We start from the raw sequence: 19,997 nt of genomic DNA, 5'->3' as shown, positions 1-19,997 counted from the left end.
AGTTGCAATGCTGGCTGGCGGGAATGCAGCATGGCTCAGTGTGATCTGCAGTCTGTAGACCATGTACCTCTTGATGTATACAGACACACACCCACACAGACAGGTGGGAGAAGCTGCTACACCTCCCCTGCAGAATGAAATGTTACTCGAAGACACTGGCATGCAAGTTTCTGTTTTCTCACTTAGACATTTGCAACCAAACATATATCCTGTAGGTGGGAAGGCATTCTTTCAGTATTTTCCTTGTTCGCTGGAGCTGTTTTTAATACATGGATAAACTGTTTTATCCCTGATTCAATATTTGCGCTGTTGATTTCCTTGCCCTTACCATTTATTTTTTGCAGCCCTCTTTTGCTTTACTTTTCCTCGTACCTTTTCATATTGTTTGCTTTAGGTGTAGGCTGTGGGTATGTGTTCACACTGCAATCAGTCAGTGTGGTCATACATGCAAGCAAATTCATGGGTCAGTGGCAGTAGGGTGGATACAGCCCTGGAATAACTACACCCACCCACTTGTTGGACCCTTTCCAAACACACACTGTAGGTTATGGGATGGCATGGTGAGGGGGGTCCTTCTCCCCGTTTCAGGTCTCTGGATGCAATGAAGGTGTGAGGAGGGAATTAACAGGCTAGGGCTATTCAGACTGCAAAAGAGACCGTGGTGCTTTGTAATAGGGGCTGAGAAGACCCTAAGTTGCACGGAGAAAGTAAGCTGGAATAATGGAGAAAGTGCGCTGTTAATTGTCTCCTCTGCCACGAGGACGGGGGCCACAAGGGCAGCCAGCAAGCGTCAAAGCCAAAGGAGCTTCCTCTTCTTGCAGTGTGTCATTTGGATGAGGAACTCCTGCCTGCAGTAAGCAGCAGAGGCTAGCTGGCTCATCAGGTTCAAAAAGTGGGGAAATATTTTTAAAAGAGCTACTGCCTGGAAAAGGTGACACGATGGAGATCTTTCTTTGTAATTTATTGCACAAAATTCTATAGTATTTTGCCAAGAAGCAGACGTACATCATGTTGAGTTGTTTTAGACTAATATGGAATATCTTGGCACTGGAACATGCGTATTTCAGTGTGTTTCCAGTACAGCAACAGTTGTACTAGAACTGAGGGTCAAGAAGTCATAGTACTGAAATTCCAGGTTCAGCCTTCACACGTTGTTGCTCCATATATCTAGACTGATATTGCAATTTTGCCTTTTGCACCTTAGCTAGGAAAGGGATCTTAAAACATATTTTAACATCATAGAATTTGGGCTTGCTCTTAAAGCAGCTCTCTCTTTTGTCAGTGGCCTGAAACCTCAGCTTTTGGGCCCACAGAACGTCTCTTTCAGGGTAGGGAGAGTGTTTTGCCTGAGTAGCTGTAAGTCTATGTTTGATACCTGTGGAGGAATGGTCGCTGTTTGATCTCTGTCTTTACCTTCTTCAGGAGCAGAGCCCTTGGGTGGTGCTGGGTTGGGCACAGGGTGATAACAGTTTTCATTCCTTCTGCAGGTAAATGCCCAAAGCCAGTCACCTATATCCCTAACTTAGGTCCAAAAATCCTCGTTCAGTGTTCAGTTGGAAGGAAGGAATAGGGTTTCCATGGCTCTTGTAGGTCCCTTACAACTCAGGATAGTCTATGATTTCACGATGCTGTGAAACAGTGGAATTTCCATAATAATTATACTGGCATCAATCACTTCTCTGGTATTTGCCTGTGAGAAACTCATTACCAGGTACCTGGGGCCAGATGACTTGGAATCAGTTAAGATCTGGGCTTGGCCATCTTTCATCAACCCCTGACGTCCGAATGCCTACCACAAGCTGGCTCATGTTGGATTAGAAGTGAATCTGCCTGCTGGATACATGGGATGCCCTGTGGGCACAGACCACTCTCATGGTCCATGGTCAAAGTACCTGAGTGAGAAGTGATCAAATCAATGCTCCTTTCAGAGCAACAGCAGCACTGGCATGCCAGGATCACTGTGTGGCTGTGGTGTGTCTCAATACTAGGACATTCCTAAAGACTGAGGTACATCTTAATGAAATTGTGAGAGCAGCTCACCTCATATCCAGCTCAAATTAGATGGACCAGATCCTCAGCTGTTCTTCTGTGCTTTTTTTGTCTTTGACGCCCCCAAGATTTTTTACTTACTTATCACTCCCTAGGCTGTGATTCAGGCAGGACTCAACACCTACTGGGTGGTGCACGTGGGAGCAGTCCTGCTGTGGTCAGTGGAGGACATCTCCTCACCGTGGTGCCCCTCAGGAGCCAGACAGGGGCTGTGTCCATGTGTACCATGCCGGATGCACTGCTCACTCTGACACCTCACAGCAACCCCGTGGGAAGGCTGAGAGGATGAGTTCACCCTTCCAGAGCGCCGAAAAGTAAACCTTTTGATCTGTTATTTATTTTGAGTGTTACTCTGACTAGACATAGCAAAAAAACCCGACAAAACAAAATCAACTCAAAGCCTCAGGTGTTTATAAAAAAATGTAGCTCAGTAAACTGTTGTTATAAACGGCAGCTTCTCATGGGGTTGCACATGAATGAAAATGTTAAGCTAAGGATTTGTCTTTCCTATTTGGCATCAATACCTGTGGTCATGCTCTGGAAGTTTGACTTGTTTTGTCATTTTTGATACACAAAATAAACAAAACCTGAGACAAAGGCCAAGCTTGCAAATAGGGGAGCAGCCACTGGGGAATTTTATTTTATTTGTTTGCATTTTATTACCTTCTTGTGCCAGCTAATAAGGTGACCTTGCAACAGACAGATGTAGATAAGGCTGACCGCCTCTGTTGTCCTATTTTGCAAGCTGGGAAATTAGTTGCTGAAATTATTTGGAATAGGGAGATTGCCTATGGGAAAAAAAAATCTCCTGCCACTGTTAATTAAAAGACTATAGTTTTATGAGACAGATTGAAGTGATTAACTGTTATAACTGTTTGGGGATAAAAAGATTAAATTTAAATGGGCTGGTATTTTTCATTGCTGCACCAAGAACAAAAAAACCATGGAGCTAAAACCACAGCCAGCCACTCTGATCAGCAAAGACAGGAGGTTTACCTGTAAAAAGATAGAGATCACCTGCTGACAACGTGAAAAAACTTGAAACCACATCTTTTAAAAACATTCCTGTAGTTTAAGCTGAAATTCCTCTTCTCAGACCTTGCCAACAACTCTTGGAGAGTATTGGAGTTCATGGCCTTTCCTGGCAGGGCAGGCTTGTACGAGCCAGGGGCGGGAGGTTGTGTTGGGAGCGTGGTACCATGCGCCAAGTTTAGTTTTGTTGAATTGAGATACTACCAGTGTGTAGAGAAAGATAATGGGAACAGGCTAGACCAGCAGCTGCACAAAGCAAAAGGAGAACTGAAACCATGCCCCAGTGGCCAAACCTGCCCCCAAAAAAAGGTCAGCCACCTTCCAAGATGGAGGAAGTTCAAAGGCTGCAGGGCAGAGCCCACACCAGTGTAATTTTTACAATCTTTCCTTGAACTCTGAGGTTTAAAGTGAGTGTCAGGACAAGCACACTGTTGAAATTAAAGTTTTGCAAAACTCCATAGGACTGGAAGTATGACTGTGCCTGGTGAATACATGCCCTGCTTCTCTTGCTCACCCTCCAGCACACATCTAGAACATTTTTTTCAGAAACAAAGTGTTACCAACATAAATCTGTTCCTGTTTGCAAAAATCTGTAATTTTGCTGTAGGACTATTGTGTCAACACAATTTAAGATGCCTCAAATCAAGCATAGAATGATGTATAAAACAGGTTGAGACTGGATTAGGAGGCTACTGTCAGTGACTTCAGCTGATGTGGATTACTCTTGCTGCAGTTAAGTGGAAACCAGTAAGATACATCATAAATGTTCAGATTACATGCATTACTGCTTATGTTGTCGTACTGACATTCCGTGTATACTTCACTTCATCCCATACTGCTTCTAAACAAAAATGTCTTTCACCCTCTAGAAGGAAGGAAATGCAGAATAAAAGCGACACGTAAAGGTAAATCAGGGCTGTGGTGTTTTTGTCAATAGTGAAATACGTAGTTGCCAGCGCATTGTCTGGTGCTGAATGCTGCTGAGTGATGCTCCATCTGCTAAGAACATTGGTGGTTCAGATGTTCTTGTTCATCTTCAGATGTCCAGCGAGATTATGGATGTGTGCTGAACCCTCAGTGCCCTGTGGTGCCCTAGTCATGCTCTCAAGTGAGGACACCCAACATACACCTGCCAGCAAGCAGTGACATGCTCGGAGGGTGGGATCTGCTAACTCAGCTCCACGTTTGCACCAAGGGAAACAGCCCTCCTAAAAGGAAATGCCTGCTTACCTAAACCAGTGGAGACAAGTCAGTGCCTTTGAAGGCTTCCACAGGGAGATCCTCTTTAGGAAGAACCTACATTTAGATGGGGCAGCCTTGCAAGCAGAGTTCTACACTGCTGAACCCAGGGCTGCTCCTGTTGAGGGAGGCATCGGGAGGCTGAGGCTGCTCCCACAGCTGAGCCACCTCTACGTTTCTGGGTGCCTGGGGAAATTCGTATCTCTCTCTGGACACTGTGCTCATGTCACTGGTGGCCTGTCTACCACCAGCTCTCCTCTCTGTGGCTCATCTCTCCATCTTTGGTCGCCCTGAGGACCAGGGTGGCAGTGGAGCATGTGGGGTTCAGCCATGTCCTTGGCAGAGACCTTTGGCAGAGCTGCCAGAAAAGAGCAGCCAGCAAACAGCTCCTGTTCCACCACATTTCTTTCTTCTCCTGGACATAGCATGATTCTCCTCTTTTCCACTCAGTGCTCCCACTGGGCTATCTCCCTTGAAGTCCACTTCATCCTGTGGGGAGGGAGCCAGTGCTAGGATCCTTCAGCTTTTCAACCCACAAGTGTAAATGCCAGATTTTAGCCCATGGCTCCAAGTATTTCTGTCCCAAATGTGATGACAGAAACCTCATTAATTTATAAGAATGTTAGACTGGTTCTAATGGGGAACTCTCTTCTCCTAAGGATTAAATGTTTGTGTGCTTCCTTGTAAAGTTAGCCCTGGAATTGCAGTCCTAGTGACCTGGATATTAGGGCATAGGTGAATTCTTGTTACTCACCTGGCCCGTGATTTTACTGTTTGTCAGTGAAGGGTCTGTCCACTTGTCATCTGATTATGCAAATTCACCTTCCATGTGAGTCGGGATTTAAGTTTCGCTGTTTTTCAGGGTCTGACTATGTGCAGAGGGAGTTGTAGTCTTTTTTTTTTTTTTTTTCCACGGGAACTTCCTTTCTTGAAACACCACCCCTTGGCAGTGGACCTGCTGACACCTCAGAGCAAGACACAGATAAAAAGGGCAGCCTGTCTGCCTTCTCCACACTCAGAAGCAAGTGGCAGAGACTGCTCAGGAGTTTGGAAGCTGCTGGCATCGCAAGCATCTCGGGTAGAAACGCTGACAAGAACCATGTTCAGCAGCACTGGTAAGTTTTTAAAGCTTGATGTATATTAGGTGTGAAGTCTGTCAAGTCTCCTGCAGGGAGGATGGCAGCTCCAGAGGTTCTCAGCCCTCTGATTGCCATGGGTGACACCTTGAGGAAAGAAGTTTTGATGCCAGCACTGCTCACAGGGGATCAGTTTGCTCTGGCTGTGCAAATTCTGCTTTTGACAGACTGGTAAACTAACTGCAAGACACAGCTCATTTTTCATCACTGTTCTTCAACCTGTAGACATCTGGTTCTCTCAGTGATAATGGAAAAGAAATGCAGCTCTTTTAAATTTGTTCCACATCAATGTTAAAATAATTTCTTTCTTTCAGGCTACTTTATCATGTAGATTATTGCTCTTTAGCAATGGCTGATAGCATCTCACAGAAGTTTCAAAATAACCAAAAGGAGGATTTATTTGGGCTTGAGCTCTGTCCCATGGCTGTCCTGCCTGTCGTGTTGTCAGGAGATCCTGCACCTGCCTAGAAAGGTGCGTGGGTCATTCCTGCAGCAGCTGCTGAACCAGCACCACTGGCCAGCCCAGCCCCAGAATGCCCAAAACCCCTGGGGTTTGGGATGTAGCTGAGCAGATGCACATGTGGGCTGGGTGGTGCCCGCAGCAGAGCTGGGAGCAGGTCTCCATGGCTTTCAGGAGCAGAGGGGTGTTTTAGCACTGCTCTGAGTCCCTCAATTTCAAACCTCTGTACTCTGAGTGTGGATGAGCTGAAAATTTCCAGGAAATCTTGGACTGCAGCATCTTTGGGATGTGATCTCACATCTCTATGATGTTCATGAATGTTTGCCTGGAGGCTGGGCAAAAATCAGCAGTAAGTGCAGGTATCCAAATTATGATCTCTCTTGAAAAACTACAGTTCTCATCCCAATTCCCTTCTGAGCAGCCCTTGTCCCCACTGAAGCCAGACATACTATAAATGCCCTGCTCCATATTGATAGGATTTTTTACCCCATCACCTCCTCTTCATAAGGGAAAAAAGGCCCCACCTTCTTACCAGTGACAAGGTCTCATATGCCCATCTTTGATTACTGCTCTCTTGAAGCTCTGAACATCTCTCCAGGCAGGCAGTGATGCAGTGGGGCTTGTGGGTTAGCGTAGAAAGGATCTCTATAAAGGAACTAGGCAACAAAATACTGCCTTGACTTTTTTTATATTAAAATAGGAAAAGAAATCTGACAGGATTTGAGGTTTGGGTTTGCTTCTGGCCTGGCCCAGGAATGATCACAAACAGGACTGCCTTTAGCAGCCTGATCCTCTGTCCTGCACTTTCTATGTATACTCATCTCTTCTATAAATGATGAATTTCCGTGTTGGCACACCAAGGTGCCTGCAGGCAGCCAGACACAGGGTGTGTGGGGGCCCAGCTCTATGCCCAGGGCAGGAAGCAGGGCAAGAAGACAAAAGCAGCAGGTGAGGGTTGCCCAGGGAAGACAAGCTGCAGCCAAGCCCCCTCGGATGTGGTGATGGGTGCGCCACTGGCTCGCTCTGAGGCATTCCTTGGCACAGGACACTGTGCCAGTCAGGTCACAGGATATCGCAGGTGTGTTTGCACAGGAATAAATGCAGCACAACTGACGGGCAGTGCTGAGTGGAGACAGGTCTTTGGCACAGTGCTCAGCATGGTCAGGCCATATTCCAGGGCAGCTGTTGTCAGTGAATCTTCCCTGTGCATCCTCAGCATCACTGGTGATGTCCAGAAATGGGATGGATATGCAGTCCCTAAGTTAAGAAATGCTGGATGGATGGATGGATGGATGGATGGATGGATGGATGGATGGATGGATGGATGGATTTCCTTGGGCCCTTTTCTCACAGCTATCCTATGTGTTCAACTTTCATATCCCTGTGCATCCCTCTCCCAGGACCAAGGCTTTCTGGTGTCTTCTCAGCCCAGCACCAGGGTTTTCCATAAAGAACAAGGTTGAGCAGTTTTAGTGTTTGGAGATTTCTTAATGCTGAAGATGCACTTCCTCTTTGTCCTCAAGAGGGTTAAGCAGCTAGCTCCAGCTGAAATTTTTTGACACAAATGCACACACACCCCATTGCGCAAAATATCAGCCCAAGGCTGGCAACTGGCATGCAGCAAGCAAACAAAAAGCACTCAAATATTAAGTTGGTTAACAAAAAATGCCGGTCAATTTTAAGTCTGTGTGTTGGGCCAATGATATTTGGTATGTAATTAAGATAAATATGGTTTTTATATTTACTGAGAAGAAATAGACAGAGGTGTGGTGGGGATCCATGGAGGGTCGGTTCTGTTTACTCAGGGCTGCAGTCTCTGCACTGCACAGGTTGCAGCAGGAAGCGTGCTGCTGATTTCAGCCTGCCCTGGGACTAGCCCTGCATGTGGCATCTCTCACGCCACACCAGCTACCAGATTCCAGCCTCTTCTGTGTTAGGGATGGCTCTTGTTGATACTCAAGTTAACATGGTTGCTAGGTACCATGAAAATCTGTCAAGACATTTGGTGAATTAATCTCTTCAACCATTATGCTTTTGACTTGCTAATATCAAAGTTACCGTAACCCGTTTTTGCCTCTCCCATGTCTTCATCTGAATCACTCATGAGAAAAGTGCTTATGAGGTATTGTTACTCCCTGCTGTTCACACGGAATTCATCCTCTGAGGATATTTAATGGGCAGGTACAAGACATAAATGCTCCCGAAGAAATACAGCTCAGCCACATTCCAGCATGCTCTGGCTTTTCCTGTCACAACTGGGCAGCCTGCCAAAGCCTGATGCAGTGACCCCCAAATCTCCACCATCATTCAAAGCTGAAGGCTTTCTTTTTGCTCAGGTGTATCACTGGGTTGTGCCTCTCGGAGCTCCACTCCTATGCCACAGCCCTGAACCACGAGCCACTAGCACAGAGATCCTGAGGCTTTTCCTGGCCCTGATCCCATCCAGAGCTGCAGGAGAGGAGGCAGTAATTTTAAATATTGTGTCTTAAAAATCAGCTGCTCTGTTGGGAGTGAATAGGAGTAAGGCACTTGTAAGGGATTCTTGCTGGGGAGTAAATCTCTGCTGAAGGCAAATGGGAAAAGCAGCCCCCCTGAAGGGGGGTAGTGCTCTCTGATGAGTTTTCTACAGCAATCCATCCAGAGCGGGGACAAGCTCCTGCCTTGCCCTCGAACTATGCAACCCTGAGCTGCTGTGGCATGATTCTGCCTCCTCCTCCTCCCTCCATGTCTGCCCAGGGAGGTCTGAGGTTCACCTCTGGGTATTTTCTGTAAATTTTTAAATTTTTAAATGTTTAATTTTTTTAACTTTTAATTTTTTTATTTTAAACTTTTTATTTATTTATTTTAAAATTTTATTTTATATTGTCTTTTGCTAGATCTCTTGTTACTTTTTGATGCCTCGCAGGGCTGCGTTAAGAAGAAGAAAACTGTCTTTACTGAGAAAATGACCATCTCTTCTTTTTCCTTTCTCCTTTTCTCCCAATGTTTTTCCAGAGACCAGTCTGAGGGTCACTGGGGTTGACTTTCTGAAGAGCCAGAACACACGGCAGCACCACACGGATGGGTACAACATCCAGAGCCTGGTGGTGCGGCGCGGGCAGCCCTTCCAGGTGCAGGTCAGCCTCAGCAGGGAGCTGCGGGCTGCCGACAAGCTGTCCCTGCGCTTCAGCATCGGTAAGCAGGAGTCCCTCTGTGGCCACCAGGCAAAGCCAGGGAGCATCCAGCTGCCTCTTCCTGGCACTGCACAGGCGTTGCAGAGCTGTGCAACCCTCACACATATTGTCTTGGGTTTGTTTCTAGGTGAAAATCCAATGAAAAACAGGGGGAGCCTGCTGTCGCTGAAACCGGAGCGGGAGGATATCAATGGGTGGAAAGTCTCTCTTGTCGAGAGGAATGGCAACGAGGTAAAGCCTGTGGGCAAGGGACCCAATACCCAATACCAAGCCCATCAAAAGCTACACAGCAAAGCAGCCTCATACCCCCATCCTGCTTTCCCTTAGTTCTGTGATTTTAGATGGGGAGTAGCCTTGTCCTGCTTGGTTCATTGCTCCCCCCATGCACAGGCAGGCTTCACCCTATCCCATTGCCTTCCCCTCTTTCCCCACAGGGATCTCCATGGCCCCCAGCTTTGCCACTCGTGCCATCTCTGTGGCACCATGTTTGTGCCATGCATGTGGCCACGGTGGGGTGTCCCTCATGCCATCTCTCCTTGTTGTCCCCTCAGTGCCTGCTGTCTGTCACCAGCTCGCCCAATGCCCCTGTGGGAAAATACAACCTGCACGTGAAGACTGGCACTAACACTTACAAGCCTGAAAATGGTGTCATCTACCTTTTGTTCAATCCTTGGTGTGAAGGTGAGTGGTCCTGCAGCTGGGAGTGATAATTACTCCTACCGGGGATTGTACCAGATGGAATTTTTCCTCATATTTTCCCTGTTCTTTCTTACATACATTGCTTTCTCCCCATAAAACACTATAAGCAAGATCCTCATGGAGACAGTGGGAAGCTGGGCAATAACAATGAGCCACCTCCTAATTGGATATTCAACAGTGCCAGGACATAGAGGGACATCTATCTGTCACATCTGTGTGCGCCTCTGTATATCATCCCTCTGTTTCTCTGAGCCAGCCAAAGATTAAATGAGAGAACTGGGTTGGCTTAAGATCCAGAAAAAAGCAACCAGAATAAAAAAATTTGTGGCTGGTGGGCATCAGTTCCCCAGTTCTCTCTGCTGTATACCTAGTACTCTACAGTGTTCAGAAATGAGATTTTTGCAATAATAGAAGAGTGGTCATATAGGAATGGACCTACAGGGGGAAATTAAAGATTAGTCTTATTGGAAATTCTTTCATTATAGGAACAAAACAATGAGAATGCTGTATAGTCATCTGTTGGTGTCAATGTTACAGATCCTTGGTTAACCCAGTTTAGCTTTCCATGGAAAATTTCATATAGGGTGTGCAAACCACCTGATCTCTGAGGGTTTGGGATTTTTTCTGCAGATGATGTTGTCTACATGGCCAATGAGGCAGAGAAGGGGGAATACGTGCTCAACGACACCGGCTACATCTATGTTGGGTCTGCGTACAGCATCTACGACAGGCCCTGGAATTTCGGGCAGGTAAAACACAGCTGTCTTGTCAGCCCTCTTACCCTTCATCCCTTCAGCATGAAGCCCATGAGTATCTCAGAGTGCTGGAATTACCCTGCCAACTTCACTGGGAGTAACCTATGTGCCTAAGTATGTTCCCCATCCACAGCTGGAGAATGGGGTTTAGTGGCACATGCATAGTCAGATGATTGGGCCCCCCTGGTAAAGGATGTGGAAACTGGGGACAGGGTATTTCTGATTGAAATAATTCCCATAAGGGAATTCCTGCTCTCATGCAACTGTGGGTGCTGTTAGTCAGCTAATGAGACATGGAGAGGGCTGATGGGGAAAAAAATCTGATTTACATGTTGCATCATAGTTGGGAATAAAAAGGGTAAAATTACTGGCAGAGGTTATCACCTTTCAAGTGGTGCCTTCACTGACTGCTGTGTGCAGGACACAATCAGCCACTCTCTCAGGAAGGGTGTTCCTGCATGCTGCCTCTGAGATAACTCCAGAGGAGCGGAATGTCAAATTGGCTTGGGCTAGAGATAAGAGGTGGATGCCAGAGCAGATTTATTTGCACCGTGTACAAAGCACACAGGTGCCAAGCATGGTATACTGCACCCTATCCAGACAGAACTCCCCAGCAAAAAACGTTCAAATCTGGGGTTTTAATTTGTTTTGTTTTGTTTTATAAGTCTACAATTTTTGCAGGATATCTGCAGAATATGTATCTGCAGGACACACATAGCCTGACAAAGGTGCTCACACTGATGCCTTTACATGAAAGGGGCCAAAGGGCATCATCTGAAGGGCTGTTGCTATCCTAATATTTATCCTGCTGTTAAGCAATGAGAATTGATATTGATATTCTGACAAGCTTCATTGGATCAAACACAAGATGTTTGACATCTTTCTGAACTGGACCTCAGGGAGCTTTATCAGCAATTGCTAATTATGAATCTTTGTTGTAATAATTAGCATTTGCGTACCTTTCTTTTTTCCAAGGTTCATTTTGTACCTATGTCAATAGACTAAATATCAGTAGAGGTCTTAAATTTTCATTACTCTTGTGAGTAATTTGCAGAGTTGCAGGGAGATGACGTTGGTGACTTTTGTGCTGGGTCAGGTTCCAACTGTGTTTGCAAGGCACTCAAGACAAGCTTTTGTCTTTCAAGGCTGGGTTTCATTTTGAGCCCTTGTTTGGAGAGAACAGCTTTGGGAAGGCCCACCACCTTGGAAATCCAATATCACAAGCAAATTCTGTTTTAGAGCAGCATATAAAAATGTCTCGGTTTTCTCTCCAAAATAGTTTGAGGAATTCGTCTTGGATGCCTGCATGTATCTGCTGGACAAAAGCAAGCTCAGTCTGGCTGAGAGAAGGGATCCTGCACATGTGTCCAGAGCCATGTCTGCTTTGGTAAGCCTCTCTCAGTGAAGTGCTTTGCCACTGCATATCTTCCCTCATCCTTTCTTGCTCTTCTTACCCTGGGACCATGAGCACCATTTCAGGAGGCATCTGAATGGGATTCCTTTGGGAAAGTGCAAGCAAAGAGATAGAGGCATTTTTGGGTAGAGGGAAGAGGCAAACAAAAATATAGCATGTTCCCACCTCCAAAGCTTGCTGCTGCCCCAGTGGCCATCCTTTCTCATCAGTTGTGTTGGTGGGACCAACACAAGGGGTTGTGTTTTGGGTGGGTAGCTACTCTCTGTGGTGGGACCCTTTTGGAGCCCTGTGGTTTAAGACACAAGATGCAGAGTTAATTTTTACTGGCCTGAGCAGAGTTGTCACCTCCCTCTAGATATCCAGGTGGAGGCTTTCTAACTAGGGAAGCCCCCCAGCCAGGACCAGCAGCCTTGATGCATCCTACATGGCTGTGGAGCACCTGGGAAACCACAGGGAAGGCAGAGCCCCTGGGGTTTAAGCCTCATTCAGCCTCATCCCTTTATTTTTCTCTCTCTGTGTGTGTGGCCACAGGTTAATGCCAACGATGACAGCGGAGTCCTGCTGGGGAACTGGTCAGGGAATTATATCAGTGGAACATCCCCTATGGATTGGATTGGGAGTGTCACGATTTTGCAGAAGTACTACAAAACCAAGAAGCCGGTCCGCTATGGCCAGTGCTGGGTCTTCGCAGGAGTCCTCAACACAGGTGAACAGTGCAGAGTGACCTGCCTCCCTTCTCTGACACCCCAGTTACTGTGCTAGTAAGCCAAATTACTGTACCTCTGAGCAGCAGAGGTGGCAGGGTCTGTCTGTAAGGAGAGGCTGAGGGAGCCAGGACTGCTCAGCCAGAAGAGAAGGCTTTGGGGGTCTGACCCTTGTGTGTAAATACCTGACAGGAAGGAGTGGGGTGCAGACAGGCTCGTCTCTGTGATGCCCAGCAACAAGAGCAGAGGTGATAGGTACAGCCTGAAACATGGGAGGTTCTGTCTGAACCTGGGAAAACAGCTTTTTTCACTGTGAGGGTGACCAAGCACTGGCACAGGGTGCCTACAGAGGTTATGAAATCTACATCCTCGGAGATGTTCAAAATCCATCTGGACACAGTCCTGAGCACCTGCTCTAGAGGAGTCTGGGAGGGCAGAGGGGTCAGATGAGAGGATGCCCCCCAGCCTGAGAGATTTTGTGACCCTGTCTGTCTGTGCTGCAGTCATGCGTTGCCTGGGAGTGCCATGCCGCTGTGTGAGTACCTTCGACTCGGCCCATGATACGGAGGAGAACCTGAGAGTTGACGTTTACCTGAATGAAAAAGGAGAAAAGCTGAACTCGCTGTCCTTGGACTCTGTCTGGTACTGCCAAATGGGGCTAATGCTTCCTATGCCCTGTGCTGCCTTGCAGTGCCCCATTTCCCAGCCTCAGCAATTCCTTTGAGAATTTCACACTGCTTGGGGTTTGTTGCCCGGGAGAGAGAAAGAAAGCCAGGGGTTTCACAGGGTTACCTGCAAGTACCCATTAAATCTGCCCTTACTGAAGGATTAAGGGAGGAGATTGTGACTCTTCAGGCTGTAACAACTCACTCCTTTTCTTTCCAACCCAAATGCACACAGGAACTTCCACGTGTGGAATGATGCCTGGATGAAGAGAACAGACATACCAAATGGGTTTAGTGGCTGGCAGGCAATTGATGCAACCCCTCAGGAGCAAAGTCAAGGTAGGATTTGCCTAGAAAGGCTCTTCTGCAATTCCTGAGGGAAGCAGGGATGTTTTGTGTGAAAAACATGCTTCCCCACTAAGCAAATCAGGTGCTCCCCACACACAGCTTCATGCACTGGGGCAGTGACACTCTAAAGCAGCAGGTCTCACTCCTGGCACCTCAGCCCAGGATGGAAAGATCAGCATTTCTTGGCAGGCAGAAAACCAACCGTGTGGGAACATGAATGTTGTTTCAGAGGTTAGAGGATATCTAAGTCATTGGGTTCATGAGCCTGTTCATTGGTGGATGAGAGGAGTGTCCACCAAAATTGGTGACTACACTCCATGCACGGGTTCGGGGAATTTGAAGGTGGAAAAAAACCAAAAGGTTAATCCTCAGGGAAGTGCAGAAAGTGGAGTATTTCCTAGAAATCAAACACATTTGTCTGGATGCAGCTGACTTCATAACTTGATACTGAAATTGGCTAAGGAAGAGACTTTCTAACACAATTTTGAAGCATTAGAAAGCAGGTATTCGTTATTGCAGCACGCTGAACACCCGGAGGGTATTTCCTCTGATTGGGTGTATCATGAATTTTAGAACAAGCTATTTATTCCATCATGATCATACATATTCATTAGAGTGTCCCTTCTGGCTAACACATAAACATCACTTCTTCCAGAACTAATTTGTTTGCATCTGCCTCTTACTGGAAGGCCTTTTATGGTTCTGGGGGCTCATCTGAAGGGGTCCCTGGTGGTCACACTCACTGAGTACCCCCAGTGTTACAGGTGACCTTGCCTAGAACTTCTCTTAGGGCACATGCTGTTGTTTCTTGTCACATAACATTGCCACAAAAGCCACTATATTCCTCGTTATCTGTTTATCCACTGGTTCCAGCTATGTTTAGCATCCTGTGCACCGACTTTTACATTCTTTTATCTACTTCTTTAAAACACATTGCCCGTGTTTGGACAAGGCATCACTATATTCCGTTCCTTCTATCAAACCAAGCTGCAGCTTTCTAAGCTTAAATTTATCTAAGTGAAGGGAAACATGCAAAAGCTCCTACCATACCTTGGTCATCTATAAGAAATTCCCAAGCAGCTGTGGGATAAATGAGAGGATTTGGAGCTCATTACTGAGTTGGAGGGCTGTTTACTGCTAAGTGTCAACTGCCATGGCCACAGATTCCTGCTTGAGTGTTGCCTGGGTGTGGAGCAAAAACCGGAGTCACTGCTGGTGTTTGGAAAACCATCTGGTGTTGGATGCCCTTTCTAGGTCGCTTCCAGTGTGGCCCGTGCCCGGTGAAGGCTGTCCGGGAAGGAGATGTGTACTTGCCCTACGACGCCAAGTTCGTGTACGCGGAAGTGAACGCGGACAGAGTCTACTGGCTCGTCAAGAAGGTGAACGGCAAGGAGAAATACTTCAAGGTCGGCACGGAGACCCAAGCCATCGGCAAGAACATCAGCACAAAGGCCGTGGGGCAGAACAGGCGGGAAGACATCACCCGGGAGTACAAGTACCCCGAAGGTAACTGCCCCCATCCTCCAAGAGGAGACCCCGACCATGCAGGTCACCCCACAGCACGTGTTGTTTCCAGGAGGAAACTGCAGGAGTAGCTGCAGTGGCAAACTCGGCCTAAGGCCTGGAAACCCTCGGGAGGCAGCACTGCTCCCGGGCATCCACATGCCCGCAGTGACACCTATAGGCTGCTCCTCAGGGACACGAGCAATCTTCCAGACAGTGAAAGAAATGGGCTGAGTGATCGACCTAGTCATCACACTGACCTTTGCTTTATTTTTTCATTTCTACATTTCTTCATTTTGCCTTTCCGTTCCCCAAACCATTTTGGAAAAAAAAAAATAATTCCACATTTCCTTCCCACAGTTCTCAAGATCCAGCCATGTTGTCCTAGATTGTTAAAACCTTCTCAGTGAGGAGGGCAAAAATATCAGGCTGAAATATTTAAGAGTACCCATCCTCTAAATTGTCTCTTCCAGGAAATTCTTCCAGGCCAGAATGCTACAGCTAGATTTGGTGGTAGCATAAACCAAGAAGTTGTCCTAAGCAGAGGCTGGAGGTGCTCTGACATCCCCTCTGCTTATCAGCAAAAGCATAAATAAAGGGAAGATAGCTCTGGGTGAGGAGACTGAGATACAGCTGTCACCCATATTTCTCTTCCTCCAGGCTCCAAAGAGGAAAGGATGTCCATGCAAAGAGCTTACAGCTTCATACGCCCTTCGGGATTGGTGCCTCGCTCAGGCTATGCTTCAACTATGCAGTCAGTAGGGGCCAACACCCAGCCTTTGGTCCTGAAGGAGCCAGTCACCAAGACTGGGCTCCACCTGGAGATATCCAATACAGAACCTTTGCATCCTGGCAATCCCCTTGAAATGGCCATCACAGTGAAGATCTCTGCTCCTGGGAACTGGACCGTTGACCTTACTGGCTCCTGCCAGCTGCAGTACTATACTGGAAACGTTCAGGCCAATCTTGGAACTATCAAGGAGACCATCACTCTTGAAGGCCCATCTGGTAAGCACAGAAAGCTTGCTGTGTTCTGTTTTTATTTACTGTGGCAATCTGGCATTCATACTGGCTCCACTATAGAGCAGCGTATGGCTCTGTACTCTGTGAAGAGCAGAAATTGCCTGCCTCGAACCTACCTCCCTCTTCACTGCATTTGGAAATCTCAGTTACAGACTGGGATCCCTCTGTAGCAGAGACCAAAACATGAAGGCCCTGCTGCAGCTTCAAGGAGGTGATTAGGAATACATCAGTGTGGGCAGACAGAGGTCTTCATGGTGGGAGCAAGATGTGCTGAAGCATCTCCCTCTGTCCTCACTGAACATCAAAGATGCCACCACAGGCTTTGTATGCATCCATGTGGATCAGAAACCTCACAGGATTTAAATGGCTGGAAATTTCAGCCTTTTTTTGTTTTTCTGTTTGCTCTAATTTGGGTGGTGGTGATGCTGGTGAGTGTTATTTTCTGAATTCTTTGCCCAAGCAAATTCCCACTCCACAACTGCCTGCTTGGCTGATCCCAGGAGCTGTTTGTTGCTGTGCTCTGCACATCTTTGAGCAACCTGGGTTTTGTATTTTTGATCCCAAGCAATGCAACTGAAATTTGCTAAACAACAGATTAATGAGTTATCACTCATTATAATAATTATAATAATTAACAACCCTTGCTGATTCCTAGCATGAATCACTCACACAAAAAAAAAATCTTTGCTGTTGATGAGCGCTGAGTGTTTTCACTAATACTGTTGCTGTCAAAATGCAGCAGGGCAGGACACAAAGGTAGCCCCATATGTACATGCATATGTATATACATACATATATACACTTAGGGAAAAGGACAAGCATTTTTTGTTTTATTCCCAGGAGCCAGGAAGCTTTGCAGCTAAAGCAATGCTCAAGCACCAGCACTGCTGACTTTGTGGCTTTTCTGAGCCACTGGAAGGTTGTCCAAGCAATCAAACATAAAATCTGAAGTGAAAGGAAAGCCTGCAATTTTATAGCAGGCAAAGAAATCCTCAGGGGTGCAGACTTAGATGTACCCCACCACCTGCCCCTCTGCCTCCTCCTGAGTGCTGGGGCAGCCCGGGATGAGGGCTGCTGAGGTGCTGGATGTGAGCCCAAGCCAGTGCTTGTCTGAGCAGGGCGATGGTGGGACTCAGGCAGCCTTCCCAGGGGCTGCCCGTGCTAGGTACCACCCACTCAGCCAGGGACTAGGCCTGAAGGGAAAGCAGGATGGTCTCAGCAAACATGGCTCATGCCCCACCCTGGGACTCCAGCCACCAGAGCTGACTTTGCCATCCAATTCCTGGGCATGTGATGAAACATCAAGCTGTGTTTTCTTTCCTGCAGAGATGCAGATCCCCCTGAAAATAGCACCTGATGCATACATGAAGACACTGTCCTCTGTGGAAGATGAAGTGCTCATCCTTGTCACTGCCATTGCCGAGGTCAAGGAAACAAATGACAAACTCACCAAGGAGACCTCAATGAGATTCGAGTATCCCCCCATCACTGTCCAGGTGAGGCAGCTGCCAGCTGGGCTCCGGGAGGACAAGGGTTAAAGCTCTGCTCTCTGCAGCACCACGGTGGTGCTAGCATTCCCAGGGGCATCTGCCAAACAGCTGCCTCCTGGGGTGCTCAGTTCTTGGCCTCTTATTTGGCTATCCAGCATTCATTTGAAGGTTGAAAGCAGCCGTGAAATGAAAGTTTTATTGCTGCCCCATCTAAAAGGGGAAGGCAGGGGCTGCTGGAGGGAAGGGGATGGGAGAGGGCAGTTTGTACAGGGCTCATCTCCAAGCCCACAGCTCTTCCTCCTGAAGCAAAAATGTGTTGAGAAACCATCTGGGAAAACACAGTACTTGGGGTGGGTGGAAAGTGAATGGGGGGGTTGTCCCCTACCATGCTGGTGGTGGGCAAACCTGCAGCAACCTCTGGCATCTTTATTACCTCTCTAATCCCCAGTCTTTGGGTTTGTTTCTCTCTTTCCTCCTCTGCCAGATGCCAGAAACAGCCAGACTCTACAATGACTTCAACTGTGCATTCATCTTCAAGAACAAGCTGAATGTGGCCCTGGAAAACTGCAAGCTGCTAGTGGAGGGCTTGGGCATATTCAAGATGACAACATTTGAGCTGGGGTAAGGAGATGAGCCAAGGAAACGACCATGTCAGAACTCTGCTCTGGTTTGGGTTTTTTTTTTAAATATCCTTGAAGAAGTGGCTATGGGATTTGCAGTAAGAGGGACTTTTGCCAGCTGTGTTTGAAACAGCACCACATTTGGCCAGAAAGAGCCACACAGCAGTTTCAGAACTCTGCTCTGTTTTTGTTTTTTGTTGTTGTTTGTTTTTTTTTTTTTTTAATATCCTTGAAGAAGCAGTTAGGGGATTTGCAGTAAGAGGGACCTTTGCCAGCTGTGTTTGAAACAGCACCACATTTGGCCAGAAAGAGCCACACAGCAGTTGACAGGCTCAGGGCAGACGGGCATAACAGGGACTCCCCCCACGCTCCTGCTGTGCTGCCCAACAAATGTGAGCACAGCTGCTTCATTCAGAGCTGAACTTGGTGTTTCAGCAGTACAGGGAACTCTGGGGAAGGTCCCCAGGATCACTGGGACCACCAGGCAGTACCACCATGCCAGTCCCCATTTGCTGCAAATTGGTCACGGGGGAAGGGAAACACCCACCCTAAACACATGCAGTGACTGTTTTTTTAAATTATCCAAAAGTGGCAAATAACCCTAATTCATGCTGGCGCTATTTTGGTTTTTCCTTTGTCCTCAGGGATATAATGCCTGGCAGGATCACCAAGTCTGAAGTAATATGCACTCCGACAAGACTAGGAGATAAGAAAATGGTAGCCAAGCTGATCTCAAACCAGATCAAAGGGATCTCTACGGAGAAGGGCATCTTCATCACCGAGTAGGATCGGTGCCTTGTCAGCGTGCAAACACTACCCTTGCTACATGTATCGCATCACTGGGCACTTCTTGCCTTTTTGATCGCTGCACAGTACTTCTAAAGAGCAAAAATGCTATAAAGTTAAGGGAATTAAACTGCCTTAAGGGCACAGTTGCATTGATTGCAGTTAATTGTGATTCAATAAAGATGGTGAAAATTGACTGTGTGTTTTGGTTTGATGATATTGTCACATTGGGATGGCTCTGGACCCACAAGGGGATGTTCCCATCTCAAACCAGGGACTGGAGCTTGTGTTGGTACCAGCTGCAGCCAGAGATGGGTGTGAGCCTGGGAGGGGCAGCACTGCTGTGGTCCTACACGGAAGGACACACAGGGACCTCACTGCACCAAGGGCTCCTGTGCAGCTCAACGAACATTTCAAGCAAATCCCTCCTGGGCAATTCCCTCTTCCTCCCAGCTCACCATCTGGGGAATGCACCAGCACGTGCCTTTCCTTGTCTTTAGAGCTCAGAAAGAGCAAACCCAGCGCAGTGTCCCCAAACACTATTTTTCATACGTCTTCCTATCCCACTTCTTTTGAAGGTTTTCAGGCATTTTTAGAAGAGATGCTGCCATCTCCAGCAGCATTCATTACTAGTGCTTCCCTAGAAATGTACAGCCTCTCTTCTTCCCCTTCCACGCAGAACACTGCTGGGCCACAGGAAGAACCTCGATGGCAGTGTACACCAGGAGCTCTTCCAGCCATAGTCACACTGGAGAAGACAACAGCTGTGCACAGCTGGAGCCCACCACTGCACTGCACACCCCAGTAACTCCTGAGCCCACCTTTAGCAAGGGATTTCCCCGTCTCACAGCATGGCCAGCCCAGCATTTCCACAAGTAAAGAGGAAATCAGGTCACACAGT

At 47.3% G+C, this 19,997-nt stretch overlaps 1 protein-coding gene across 1 annotated transcript; it reads left to right on the top strand.

Moving 5' to 3' along the window:
• Positions 1-5,286: 5,286 nt before the first annotated feature.
• On the top strand, positions 5,287-19,292 carry TGM4 (transglutaminase 4). Its single transcript, XM_039715098.1, has 14 exons — positions 5,287-5,435; positions 8,911-9,090; positions 9,217-9,320; positions 9,641-9,770; positions 10,419-10,537; positions 11,823-11,930; positions 12,489-12,663; positions 13,165-13,303; positions 13,562-13,665; positions 14,929-15,180; positions 15,838-16,185; positions 17,527-17,696; positions 18,175-18,311; positions 18,955-19,292. The coding sequence occupies exons 1-14, from the start codon at positions 5,420-5,422 to the stop codon at positions 19,094-19,096; spliced, it is 2,124 nt and encodes a 707-aa protein (XP_039571032.1). The 5' UTR covers positions 5,287-5,419; the 3' UTR covers positions 19,097-19,292.
• Positions 19,293-19,997: the final 705 nt, after the last annotated feature.

The sequence above is a fragment of the Passer montanus genome, unplaced genomic scaffold (genome assembly GCF_014805655.1).
Source record: "Passer montanus isolate IOZ18808 unplaced genomic scaffold, ASM1480565v1 scaffold32, whole genome shotgun sequence".
NCBI lineage: Eukaryota > Metazoa > Chordata > Aves > Passeriformes > Passeridae > Passer > Passer montanus.
Note: the sequence above shows the minus strand (reverse complement) of the source record. Positions and strands in the feature narration are given on the sequence as shown.

What these genes read in the sequence shown, in the direction of transcription:
- TGM4 (XM_039715098.1), top strand. An exon ending in TCGAGAGGAATGGCAACGAG is followed by an intron (nt 9,321 to 9,640) that starts GTAAAGCCTGTG and finishes TTGTCCCCTCAG; the next exon opens with TGCCTGCTGTCTGTCACCAG. An exon ending in ATGACAACATTTGAGCTGGG is followed by an intron (nt 18,312 to 18,954) that starts GTAAGGAGATGA and finishes CTTTGTCCTCAG; the next exon opens with GGATATAATGCCTGGCAGGA.